A 14,435-nucleotide genomic window follows, 5' to 3' on the forward strand; every position below is an offset into this window, starting at 1 on the left:
AGAGAGGTTTGGGTAGCCACCGTAATTATAACATTAACACAGATTCCCACTTGTTTTCAAATCAAAATGGTAGAATCAGCGTGATATATACCAACATGGCAAATATACTAGGACCAATACCATACGGTGTATTGAATATTTATTCTACAGTATTACAAGTTTATCAAAGCGACCACCTCATGGCATAAACAAAAACAAATCTTAAAAAAATAACTAAATTAATTATAACATACATGGACGAAGAATAAGTAATTCAAAATATTAAAATATGTTCTTGTGACGGCAATTCAGATGTAAGAAAGCTTTTCGTAATACTCAACGGTGGAGTGCAAAAAATCTCCAAGAATGGAAATTTATAATTTACGCTTAAATAGGATGATAGAAAAAAAAACTTTGGCAGGGGAACTATAACCTTGTCCGAAATATAGATAGTCTAGATAGTCACTGTAGAAGAATACTCAACGAAAATTTGTTTCCTACTCCCACCATCCCAAAATAAAGCGCAAAAACAGTTTGACAGGTAGAAGGACACATCGTTAACAAACCCCAAATAAAAAGAGGGGCTCGCTCTGCTCTTAAAAAACCAGTTAGTTTAAAGACTGGGCACTAGTTACTGTCTGCGCAAAATACAAGAGAGTACAATAAATTTACAAACATTCAGCAAAGCCAAGGCTAGTTGAGCAATGTCAAGGCTAGTTTGGGCAAAACTCTCAGTGGTGACATATTTTCTTCGATAATTTGTTTTTTATATAACCAAAAAAAATATATCATAATGCATCACTCCTGTCCAAAACCTTCTGTTTCTTCTATAGCAAATGTGAGTTTTTCCAGTAACTGTTCATAGTTTTTATATGGTGGTAAATCGAGACGATTAAAGCTAAAAAAAGAAACACAAGAGATAAAAATATGGGAGACTGGGTATCACTCTTAGTTCGGTTGACTACCTAATAAATTAATGGAATCCAACAATCTATAATATTTAGGATTTACTCCTAGCCATAAATTTTTAAATAGTTTTATGATTCTTTTTGATCTTTAAGTGTGTTTTTCAGAGTAAAAGGCGGAAGGTAAACTCAAGGCAGGACTGGGTGAAAAATTTTTCGCTGGTGTAAATCACGTCTAATGGTGCTTGTTGCTACAGTACCAACGTTTACTTTTTGGGGGTGCCAAAAAACCTTAAAAAGCACCAGCAATGGGCGATAAAGTATGGAAGAACGAGTTTTAATGGTAAAAAAAAGAATTGCTAACCATGTATGACTTCTTGGTAGCCACGTTTCTTTACCAACTTTTTCAATGCAGAATTTCTGTGGACCGTTGCTCCCTAAAAAGCGAACGCAGACATAACAAAAATAGTACGGTAAATAAAACAACAAATGGACGAAAATATAACATTTTTATTATTTGCATTATCGGTCTGGGACTATTCAACAGAAAAACATCCAGCATTATGTAACAGCGGATTGTATACAACGCAATGTTATTAAGATTCACACCACTCTGTACTCAGACAGAAGATCTAGAATTCGAAAGTCTGTCTGAACCTAATCATTATCAATAAATATAAAAAAGAAAACGTTCTGTTTCGAGATTTATTGCAAAAACAGGTCACAGGTTCTACGACGATATTTAGTGGCCTACCTATCAATTCAGAGAAGCCCCCTCCAGGAAGCCTACATGTACCAGTAACAAACTGGAGTAGGCGAGCCCGTCTCTCGTTATCAAACGATTTGATTGCCTGCCAGAACCAAATGACTTGTTTTGAAGTTTTGGCGTAATTTCTGTAGACCGTGTTTCTTTGCCAGTCATCTATGTCGTACTCCTGCATGCCGCACAGTAGAATCTAGAAGTGATAAGTATGATTATGATACAACGAATACATAAAGAATACGTATCACAAATGCATAGAAAAAATATTTGACAACAGTACCTCTAGTTCTCGCTCATCAAAATTTTGCAGCCAATACATTGGCAAAACTTCATTGAAGCCCTTCAAAAATGCTTCGGTCTGTTCAACCACACCACGCTTAAAACGCCACTCTACAATCATTCTAAAAATGAAATAAAATCCGTGTTCTACTTCACCATAATAGATTCATTAGGCGAAAACTCCACAAAATACCCAGTTTATTAAAAAGTATATTTAAAACGTTTCATTTAAATGTCTTTGGACAGCTTTTTTTACGCCCTTTATACATTACATGTATAAGAAAATGACATACTCTATGTATTCGTCTTTATTTTCATCGTTAACTTCAATATCCTTGCCACCCTCTTTTAGCTCGTGTTGTGTGACCTCTCCCAGTACTTCCATGTCTGTAGCAAAATACAAATCCAAACCACATTCATTGATCTCGTTTTCCCTGAAATGTTGAAAAAAAAACTATCAGATTCTGCATTATTATTCGGAGCTGTAGGCGTTAAACAGGACTGTTTTTAACATAAAAAAATTATTTATTGGTTTTGAATATTTTTTGAATATTTTTTCTATATATAAGCACTAATTAAAGCTCAATGTAAAAAAATTGCTGATGTCTTGAAGTAGAACAAACCATCGCATTAAGGTAATAGTTCAAAGAGGAGTTCGTAAAAAGATCAGCAAAAAGAAAAATGGAAAACTAGGTAAAAAGGCTCAGGATTTCTTGATTACTTACTTAATCCACAACAGAGATTGATAAAACTCATTATCGATTGTTTCCATATCTGTCAGTGTTAATTTTTTACCCAACATCCTTTTGTAAAATGGCATACTAAAACCACGATCGATAAATTTACCATGATACAATGCCTAAATATACAACAAAAATTTACTACAAAGTAAACAAACATGGTGGATGGAGAAGTGAACAGTCATTACATTTAGTAATTAACACTGTAAGATGGAATCTTAGTCTTGCGAGAACATTGTGGGTATATCGACAACGTCCTCGTATTTCTTAAGTCGTGGCAAACCATCTTCATTTTCAGATAGTTACAATATGCATATATGAAAAAAAAATCTAAACAAAATTGTTGATTCGATTGATTCAATTTATTATTCAGAAATATTACTACAACAATATGAATAATTACCATGGCAACAACACGTCCAATAAATCGGAAATACTCCAAATGATCAGGATTTACAAACGAGGCTAAAAACAAAGAGTTAACTTTATTGCAACATCAAGTTTGTGATATATCTATATATACATCTACTTGAACAGCAATGCTTTGCATCAAACACACACATAACATAAAACTAACCCTATTTGAACAAAGCTTAAATAGCTACGCAAGCCTCGTTAGGAAGATTGATACTAAGAAAAAGTCACAAAAATCGGATGCAAGTCATTTCGGTTGTCGCCTGTAGATAATTACACGTTGAATAGAATAGCATACCTGGATTAATCTGCAGAGTGTAAGATCCTTGTCCACTGTACTCAAACAAACAATACATCGGATTCATAATTTCACGCGACAACATGAAAAACCATTCCCTGAATTTGAAAGAAAGCAGCGAGTGACGTATAACCTTTGGTTATGTATGACGAAGAAAACTTAAAAGTACAACAAATAAATAGTAACATGGAAACCATTAGCACGAATAAGCTACCACTACCAATAGAAATATACTGTTCGATAAAATCCAAAAATACAAACCTGGCTACACCACCATAATCGAGGCCCTCTTCTCCTTTAAAGTTTATGAACAATCTTCGCCTTAAATCGTGAGGTGGAATGCGCATGATCTAAAAAAAGAAGTGTGTAGCGTTCGATTGATGTGTTTCAAACTTTACTGTATGATTGGTCGAGTTTATTTACTGTTTGATGATGTTCCATTATCAACTGAATATGCGACAAGTGGTCAGGCTAACAATACTTCTTAGTCTGTATACTTAAATTACCGCACCTGTTGGAAGGAGTCTTCAAACACGCTTGTTCTAGAAACTGTGATCTTGACGTGACTAGGTAGTGAATTAGCCTAAAGTAATCATATTAAACATCAATCAACAATAGTTTTCGTATATTAGAACACGATGCGGCTACAAAATAGACGGTTGATTTAATTACATGACTTACTCCTTTAATTTTTAATATTCACACAGCGTAGGCAAAGAAATCACCTAACTTAAGCAAAAGCAGTATTAATTTGTTTCGCACCACAGGGAATGTTAAGCAAAGCAAACGTATATAAACAGCAAAAGTGTTGGTACCTGACACAACTGTTTAAACTGCATCAATTTAAATCTAAAACTTCTTTGGTACGCTACAGCAGCACCACTGCCCCTAAAATAAATATCTTATTCGTTTCAATCTTTATCAAACCAAATCTACTACTCTAACTACTCATTCCTTTCACAAGCTTATCCCACGTTTTTCATTATAAGGCATGATATTACACTAAGGATTTTTAATTTGTGACTCACTTCCACTCTGCAGATTACTCTAAATTATGTAACAATAAAATCAAGTATTGAGACTTGCGTTGATAAAATGTTGCACTTACGGCATAGCTGGCCTTCCTGTTCTGGGATCTAAATAACAAAACAATGTCTATAGTAATTGTAACACTGATATATAACAGACACGTGATTTTGGTGTACATAAAAACACGAAAAGGTTGGTCTTAATCATCACATGCAGGATCGATTAATGGTCAAAATGAAAAACATTTATTCCAACCTGGGAATAAATTTTTAACTTCGACACTATTAAGAACTAACCATTAAAAGACGTAGTTCTGGTATTATGGTCAACAAAATACGGAATGCCGTCAGCAGTATATCGCATCTCCCAGTTATGTGGTAAAGGCTGTTGATTAGCTGTTCCACTGCAATAACAAAATATTACTTCATCCTTCTGCTCTGAAAAAATGCTGACAAACACAGTTTCTGTAACCTTTTAAAATCACAGGAAAAACAGAAATGTTTGTTTAGGACAATGTTAACAATTATGTAGTACTAACCCAGATGCACGAGGGTCCTCCCATTGTGTTGTTCGTGAACTGTGATTGACAAAATACACACGGCCTGATTGGTCAGTTCTTTTTTCTATAAAGTATTAGGTATTAAGTCAGCCAGACAACAATAAAAGTAAAATGTTAAGTTGATGAGCAAAGCAGGCAACAAAACAAAACTGGAATTTTAACAATAAAAGAAACAAACCCCATCCAGTTGGAAGTGGACCAAGAGGGTCAGCTGCATCTGGTTGTGGCGTTTCAGTGTTCTGTAAAAAAATACTGTGTCAGAGCAAAAAATAAAACGTTAAAATTAACATTTACATATAAAGATCATAGAAAAACGTGCATCACCATATTAAGAAAGCGCTGTTGATACAAGGAGTGCTCGGAGTTAAGGTTGGATGCCTGTTGTTGACGCCATTGATTATATGCATTGACACTTTCTGTTGTTGGTCGTTGCCACGTTGTCGTGCGGGTATTATGATCCACATAGTAAGTTCGACCACGTCCATCCACCCTCATTTCCCAACTAAAATAAACATATACTTAAGAAATAAAGCACAGAAATAATAATACGCAATGAAAAAATGAACGTCATAAAAATACAAACATTTTCCTAAAGCAAAATAATCTTTTTTCAAAATTCCTTTCTTTTAAATACCTTTATAGACTTAACTGAAAATAAAAATACTAGTGCAAGAAACTTTTGTATGCTTTTTCTTTCTGAAAACATTTTAACTATTTTGAATTAAGTGCCGTCTTTATTGGACAGGTTTCTCAATCACAAACGAATCCTTTTCCTATTTCCCAAAATAACATAGGCAAAGAGTTTCTCGTGTTGTCACAACGTCTCTTACAAATACACATGCATACCCAGCAGGTAATGGCTTTGGACGTTCCCAGTGAGTAGACCTTGTTGAATGATCTACATAATATACTCGATTGTATTGATCCACTCGTCTTTCCCATCTAAAATTTAACATATGTAAAATAATAAATGTTTAAAGAATATTTTCAGAAAATGCGGACTATGATATGATGACATAAATGGAGTGTACAGAGTTTAGAGAGGTTTATTGTTTCCCTATGAAGTTTTATTCAAAATATGTGTATTATTCTGAAAGTCTACATAAAAAGATTGCTTTGTCTGAGTCTTATAACTAAGGTGCTTTTGAATTAAACTTTACAGAATCGTTAAGTTCTTACATTTCTTTTTTTGTCATTGTATGAAAGGGACATTTTCCAGGTTTTCCAGGCCCCTTATCCTGGGCTGAACCCTAGTTTGTGTTTAAACTGTTTTGTTTGGTTATTAAGGTTGGTTATTAACATTTTTCAAAACTCCGTATACATTTAGTTACGAGCCTTAACCTTTTTATACACAACAAGACGTATGATATACGCAAACAACCTCGCGAATAAAGTTTACAAAAAGCTGTCTATCAAATTGGGATTTTTGTTACGAAGTTAGACACGACATATTTTACTATTCAGATACGCAATAATATTTGTTACACACTTATTTTTCAAAATTGATTTGTGAGACCTTCCTGAACGGAAAATTCCTCGAACTTTTAATTTTCGATGGGTCCGTCTTGGGTGAACCGACTGACAGAAAGAAGAAAGACCACAAACCCACAAACCCCAAAATTTGCGAAATTCATTAATTCAGTTAATTCTGCCTACATTCACTTTTAAAAAGTTTGGTGGAAACACCTTTATTTACTAGTTAGTTAAACAAGTGTTTTGAACACTTGTCTTATCTTTTTAAAAAAGAAAAAAAAAAAAAAAGTAAAAATAGTTACCAAGATGAGATTCGAACACACGACGACTTCCGTGTCGGTGCTCAGAGAGGCAAAAATTTCCATTCTTGTAGGACACAGTTGCGTTTTAATACAAGCTCACGAGCTTGTAATTATCATAAATTTGTCCAAAATTAAGAAAATACAAACATTAATACCCGGGAGGTAAGGGTCCATCTTCCTCATTGGATCCAGTGCGTGGTCCCGTAGGTGGAGGTGGTCTTTGTGGAGCTAAAAGTGAATGTATTCGCTCAATTAACAGAAAAAATGTTACTTATGTAAGACACCTCTCATTCACAGATGATTATGAAATTCAGACCAGGTCTCCTTTGATAAAGATATGTGCACCAAAAAGCTACATTCCAGTGATAATGCTTGCTAAAATTTTTAGTTATCTATTTAAGTAACTTTAATTTTGTAAGTTACTTTGGAATGTTTTTACTTTTTTCATCCTCTTCTGATCTATGCATTTAACTTACTCAAAGAATTATTTATGTTGAACTCACGCATTTGCTTAACTTTAAAAGGTATAAAAATTATGTTAGCAAAATGTATTTACAACATATTCTACCAAACAGAGATTCCAACAGCTAAAGAGCCTTACTTTCGGTGTTCGATTGTGTATTAACAACAGGAGCTGGTGGTCTTTGGGGTGTAGTCCTTTGGCTTGTGGCTGGTAAGTTTGGTCTAGCTGCCATTGATGTTGTTGCTGCTGCAGCAGCTACACTACTTGGTTGCGGACTATTTCTTTGGGTAGAGACATTTGTGGCAGAACCTGAACTACCAGCACTGGATATTGAAGCAGAGGATGTTGCTGGTTCCAAGGAACCATTGTGAGTTCTACAACGCACAGAAAATAGCATCAATATTAGATATAAACATTGCATAGTAAATAGTGGCTAAAGTTTATGATTATGAAGTGAACCTTTCATAATCACATAAGAATTATAATTTAAGATAATAGATGGTTCCACAAGTTTGAACTCTGCAGACATAAAGTGCCAAACTAAAATCATTAAATGGGAGATTTCAAGCTCAAACATTGGAGTATTAAAGGGAACCCAAGGTATAAAATGATGTTGGACTAAAATAAATAAAGTTTTCTGGGTCAGCCTGTAAAAGCCCTATATGTTTACTTGCAAAATTTGATTGCAAACTGACATGCAGATCTCAAGTTATGGCGTTGTCAGCAAAAATTGAGAGGCCTGGGATGAGCAAACTAATGCTATTTTGGCAAAAAAATTTATGTTAACCAATTCACCTTATAATATCCATGCATTGATAAAGTTTGCATGCACATCCCTTCAAAGGACCAAATTTACTGATGAAAGGAAATGTCCAAGTTTGCTATTACTTAAATATAACATCATAATTCATGCAGCATAATTACATTACAATTCTTTAAATGTGAATATCTTGAGAACGAAAAGAGCTTTTTAAAAAATTTAAAAAGACTTTTTAATTAATTTTTTAAGCTCTATAATATAGGTCCAACATCATTTTATACCTCGAGTTTCCTTTAACCAACGCAGTGTGATAACTCACATCCAAAGTCAAAAGAAAAACACAGACTGAGTGATTTAAATTTTCACTTTCCTAGAAAGAACTGTCTGGATTGTTCTGTATACAGACTTGATTGTATGTAAATAATCACAAACTAAAAAAAAATTGACATGTAAAAATCATTCATACGCTGAAGCTTGCATTGGTGGAAACTCTGACATCGTTATACACATGTTATCAAGTAACAGCTTTATGTCACCACTAGAACTCTCACGACCTTTATCCACGTATTTTATGGGTAGTTTCATCTCTATACGAGTTACTAAATGTAAAAAATTAAAAAGCACTCTGATAAAAGCGTCAAAGATAATTTATCATCTATTTGAAGTTGTATGGATACATTAAAAGATATATAAAGTAATTGCTTTAAATTTAAACATGTTTTTGTAGAAATAGCCACTTCCCTTATTATTCACTCTCTTATTTGACAATAATAGCTAATATTTCTGGAAGTATTGATGAAAAGTTTTTAATCAACCCGATTCAAGAATGCAAATAAAGGTTTTTGTTACATACATTTCCCATTATGTTTGTGCAGTAGATCGTACAGATTTATAGTTGCTGAACCAACGATATGGTCACTCCGCATGGATTGTTTCATCACAACTCGAAATTCAAGTACACTGTATGGAGTTACCAAACTAAGATAAAATTGAAGTCTTTATTCACCTTCAATATTGATACAAGAAATAAAATCAAGACTTATGCAGTAAAGCACTGTAATTATTAAATATACTGCAGCACCTCTAAGGTATCTTGTAATAATTAAGTGCTTTGGCATTTAATATTACAAAAATCTAAAAAACCACACACTAAAATCAAGTAATAAGTACATTGTATATTTTTTAAAAACATACACAGTAAATATTTCATCCCATTTCGGATCATGTGTTTTCCTTAAAACTTCTGTTTTTCTGGGTGGTTCACCATCAACAATAAGTTCGGCATAATGGTCTCCTTTCCCGGCTAAAAAAAAGTGGGAAGTAAAGCTTTAAATATATTCAATGGAGTTTTGTGTTATATAATATATAACTCCAGTTAAACTTTGTTGGACACCTAGCATACAAGGATTTATAAATTCGGTCAGATAACTCAAAATAATAGTTAATAACAGTCCTAATCATGTTGTAAAGCCAGGAGAAATACCAAAGTATTTAATACTTTTTTGTTTTTTTTATTGAAAGTCAAGTGATGACAATGTCATTTATCACCATGTCAAAATGAGAAGACAAGTTTACTGGGTTTTTTCATAGTAAAAATGTCAAGAAAAAAAGCTTAAAAAAACTTCCCACATACAAATTAATTCTTTTAATTATATAAACAGAAAATAAATAAATAATAAAATAAAATGTTTTAAGTGGTGTTTGTTTCTAAACTTGTCGTTTAATAGCAACTAATTGTGGCTATCAATAAATGATTCCAAAATAAACAATTAAAAAATCAATACATCCTGAATTCTGCACATTCATGCTTGTCAGCAATAAGGTTAATTTAAAAACTTATTAATTTTTTTATTTATTATTATAAACAAAGTAGGTTCAAATAATTTTTTAAATTTTTGAAGCAAGTAATAGTCCCAAAACTTATTAGTCAAATTTAGTTTTACGTGTTTTAGCAAGTTTAAAATTAGAAAGCATGATTAAAAACAAAATAAATCATTGTTGACAGGACAATCAAAAAATTTATCAGGTGTTGACAATATGTGTTAGGCATGTTGAGTATTGAGACAATGGTAATTATTAGATTGTAACAATTTTCAGTCCAAATTCAAATTAAGGCTTTGCAATACTTGATTCACAAGTTTTTCTTCAAATGTAATGAATTATTTGTCTCCACAATCAGTTTTTAAAAAACACAATTCATATAGGAGTTAGTGGACTTGTAGTAAGCTACAATAAGATTGTTAATCCAAATTTGGACCCTTACCTCTTAATTTATTTTATGATATCAGCACAAAATTTAACTTGAAAGCTTTTATCACACAAAAACTCTTATGTTTTTCAAAAACTACAGCAAAACTTTACAAAAAAATTTACTTACAAAGCCAGCTTCCACCATTATTTGTGAGTTTTGCACTGATTACTAAAATACAAAAACCACCAAAAACATTTTAAAACGTATGCTATACAAACATCAAGTTTGGTAACAGAAAAGTATCTAAGTCTTGCTATCGTATTATCAGAAACATTTAGTTATTTATGGTCTACTTTCAAATTTATGGACACATTATACAAGATCTTTTATCATTAACAAGCAAGTCTGTTTTTATACAAGCAAAGAATATACTTATAAAGAGAATGACATCGATTTGTTAAACTTAAAAAATACTTAAATTTTGAAATTATGTAACAATGCTGAAATACATACACAATGATTAAAATTATTAAAGATTTATAAAGGTAATAACTCAACAAAAAGGATAACTGAAGTTTTGAAATCAGCACTGTTATACTATTGTCACAGATAAACTATTTTTTCTTTAAACCTATAAGCATTACTTTTTATACATGGACAGACTTGCATGTATCCTTGTACAGTTCAAACTTAAACTTACCTTTACATTGTAATTGAAAAAACTTTGACCTAAAATGAAAATAACATCAATGAACATCTACTAAATAACTGTGTGTACTATTTACTATTTCTTTCTAACTTAACTTGTATTTTAATTAAAAAGAGGCATACAAGACCTTTTAATCATAATAGGTAGTTCCCAATTTTAAATTATTATATAATTATTAATAAGGCAGTAGTAACTAATTAGTTTGTTCATCCTTAAACACACATGACTAAGAAAACACAAAAGAATGCAGAAAAACTTATTACTAAGATTTTTCAGAACTGTTTCATCCCTCTACGCCAAAATAGTGCATCTTATTTCATCATCAAGAAACCTAAAAACTGGTATTGAAAGCATGTGGTGATCCAATCCATTATTTTCACCAATGTTTTAAGCCTTAAACAATGAAGAGGCAACAAGTTAACAAATTTCTGAATATTCTTTTGATATATCAACTTCATGCAAAATCTACTGTCTTATTCTTTACCCATTTTTGCACAGGCTAAATGCTATTTTCAGTCTTTTTCAGGAATATTTGAGTGATGATTGATCGATCATTCGCACGTGTAAATCAAGTAACATGTGCGATGTAAAATGCATGTGCAAAGGATGTTATGCATGCAATACATGCTATCAGGTTAATCTTTGTTGCTTATTCATTTTGCGGTAGAAAAATGGGGGACGCTTTGAATCATGAACCCCAAACACGATGATTAAGTGTCTACATATACTGACTCTCTTAATCTTAACTTCCTTTTCTACATGTCCGAAATAGTATGCATGACTATAATGTCATTTTCATAAATTTATTGTTTGTTTTGCAGTTCATCACAAGCAAATAAGCAAAAATATGCTTCGTTTTCAAATTAAAAAAAATCTTTATCAATGTGGCTTAAAAAAAACATATGAACGCAACTAAATTTTGGCAAGAGTTTGTTAACAGTCAGAGATCTCGACTTGATATCATGCTAAAACATTTACCCCATTCCCGAGGAAATACTTCCCATATGAACAGCCCCTAAAAATAACACTCGCGGCATAAAGAAAAAAATCAATTAAATTCGGATCTGCTATGGATTTCAATTATCTTGTCAAATGAAGAAATTATCTATAATTAAATCCATGATAAAATGTCTGTTCCGCCCGTAACTGCAGTTTTGCAGACTTGCTTTATCCGTGCTCTGTTGGTGTTCACCTGCGTATTAGTTAGGAACGACATGGTTGGATTTCTTGTGTAGGACCTTGTTACCAACAACAAAGGGGCCAGGCAAAAGAGATTTATGTCTGCATAGTTCTGTTAACTAAGTCAGGAGTCGGTGAATTAGCTAGGATGGTCAGGTTGGCTATGAATAGGCTTGCTCGTGGATTAAAAGGAACATGACTATTTAATAATTCTGAGATCTAAAATTGTCCGACTAAGACGAAAATCTATAGGATGTTTTGTCCAACGAAAGTTCAAAACAAGCTTCAGACATGTCTCTCGCCTGTTCTGAAAAGACTGTATTTTAAATGGACTATTTCTAACCAATATTTTATATCCCTTTATAAGTCCTGCCATATTTAAAAAAAGTATACCAAGATGATGAAATTTTTTATAAACAAAGCTGTAAGCTTCCAACTTAAAAAATATCAATACATACCTAGCAGCGTCCACTCTTGACATTATTTACAGCCCTAATACTATAACCATCCAATGAGTATATTCTACCTCATTTTCATATTGCTATATATATTTCATTTTTTTACTTTCTCTAAATGTTGAATATACATAATAACACATTTTGTTAACATGGTATGGACAGATTTGCAGGTTCATTCCAGTCATTAATATGAAAATATTTTATTATCACCCCTACTATAATAAATTTTAAAACTTTTAAAGCTTACCTCCCGAGAAAAATCAAATTGACCTAAATCGATTCATAACATCTTCAGAAAAAACAATTTAACGTTTATTTTGTTAAAATCACTACAGTATTCAAAAAACCAGACAATGTTTACCTCATGTTTTTAAGCCTTCACCTCACTTGTTCGGCATTTTGCAAGTGAGCATTTAACAGTATATTTATGCACCTGATGTCACTAGTTAGAAGCTCACATTCGGACCCCCGGGATGAGAGGCGAAACTTTGCAGATGTGATGTGATTTGTAAAAAAAGTTCCACACGTTTGATGAATAAGGACGAATCTTTTTTTTTTTAATAGTAATATGGCTTCTTGCCCACTTACCTAGTTGTCTTAACCACCAAAAGAAACAAGGTTTATTTTTTTTTTTAACTTTCCAAAAGATCCAAAACAACGAACTATATGGATCAAACTGATCAAGAGAGAGGATACACTTCCAAAGAATTTTAGGATCTGCGAAGCTCATTTTACTTCTGAGTTCTTTGATTTTAGAACTGAGTTTGAAAGAAAAAAACAAAAAGAAGGTTAGAAGATTTTTTCATTTTTATCGTCATTCATCAAACTCATGTGCTATTATCTAATTCGAATACGTTTACATATCAAAACTCACTGATCAAATTAAAAATATTTGCGGATTCTAACTCGCAACAGCAACGACACTCTGCTTCGTTCGTCATTATCTTTCACTTTCCACACTTGCACCACGTCCTTACAGCAACAGCAATATGTGAAACGACTTCTTCTTGAATAGTATCCTCATCACAACTCTCCCAACTGAAATCTGAGTCAGTGCTTGGTCTAGTATTTCGCCTGCTCAAATTGAAATTCTACAACATTTTCCCTGTCGCTCATTTTTTCTTTTTTTTTGCGTCACAGCTTCTCGGTATTGCAATTGAATGATGATTTCTCAACCGAAGTTAGTATTCATTTTTAAAGTTTCCTGATATTTTCACGGGGGTAAACATACTCATTACCAATGAATTTCACTAATAAAGTTTGAGTGAAAAATTCAATGCGGAAGATGATTTACGATCTTCTAACAGGTGATGTCAGAGCACTCAAGGTGAAGAAATTTTTAAAACAACATTGCGGATGTTTTACCTCGTGTCGGAGACAAATTTTTGAATCTTTGAATAGGCATTATTAACTTATAAGTGCGGATTAAGGAAAATAAACTTTATAATCGTAAATCATGTATTAATATAAGCCACTTTAGGTCAACTTAATTTTTCTCAGGAGGTATATAAGCTTTAACGAAAAAAAGAAACTGACAGAATTTTTAAATTAAAAAGACTTTATTAAGATTTCAGGAACAAAGGATTTGTGTGCACTACATGCATTCATGAATTTTTGTGCACACAATTCATAATTCACGAAGGCCTGATTAATTAAAGACGCAGGATAGATTATTTGCGAAAAACATGCTTACTGTACATACTTGAATTAGTGACCCTCCTACTATATACAGTAATAACCCTTTCGAATTAAAGACTTTTGCATGTGTGATATAACTTTGACACTATAATGACAAGATTGCTTCTTGCTGAGGCCACAGTTTAGAGTTCATTTTAAGATTTATGAAAGCCATGTGGAATGCGGTATTATTAAATTATTTCAAATAAAATAACGACGTTTTGAATACATCAACGGAGAAGAACTTCTGCATAACA

The 14,435-nt window shown here is 32.6% G+C and overlaps 1 protein-coding gene across 1 annotated transcript; it reads right to left on the reverse strand.

Annotated features, from left to right (window-relative positions):
- Positions 1–122: 122 nt before the first annotated feature.
- LOC130613906 (E3 ubiquitin-protein ligase Itchy-like) lies at positions 123–12,637 on the reverse strand. The gene is made up of 25 exons (XM_057435264.1): positions 12,502–12,637; positions 10,856–10,884; positions 10,342–10,383; positions 9,159–9,267; positions 8,818–8,942; positions 8,431–8,563; positions 7,343–7,578; positions 6,897–6,969; positions 5,813–5,908; positions 5,291–5,468; positions 5,145–5,205; positions 4,946–5,030; positions 4,704–4,810; positions 4,487–4,514; positions 4,194–4,266; positions 3,890–3,961; positions 3,640–3,728; positions 3,379–3,476; positions 3,070–3,131; positions 2,652–2,785; positions 2,220–2,360; positions 1,928–2,048; positions 1,639–1,840; positions 1,249–1,321; positions 123–877 (listed from the first exon to the last, which is right to left on the reverse strand). The coding sequence occupies exons 1-25, from the start codon at positions 12,522–12,524 to the stop codon at positions 778–780; spliced, it is 2,490 nt and encodes an 829-aa protein (XP_057291247.1). The 5' UTR covers positions 12,525–12,637; the 3' UTR covers positions 123–777.
- Positions 12,638–14,435: the final 1,798 nt, after the last annotated feature.

Source organism: Hydractinia symbiolongicarpus, chromosome 11, assembly GCF_029227915.1.
Source record: "Hydractinia symbiolongicarpus strain clone_291-10 chromosome 11, HSymV2.1, whole genome shotgun sequence".
NCBI lineage: Eukaryota > Metazoa > Cnidaria > Hydrozoa > Anthoathecata > Hydractiniidae > Hydractinia > Hydractinia symbiolongicarpus.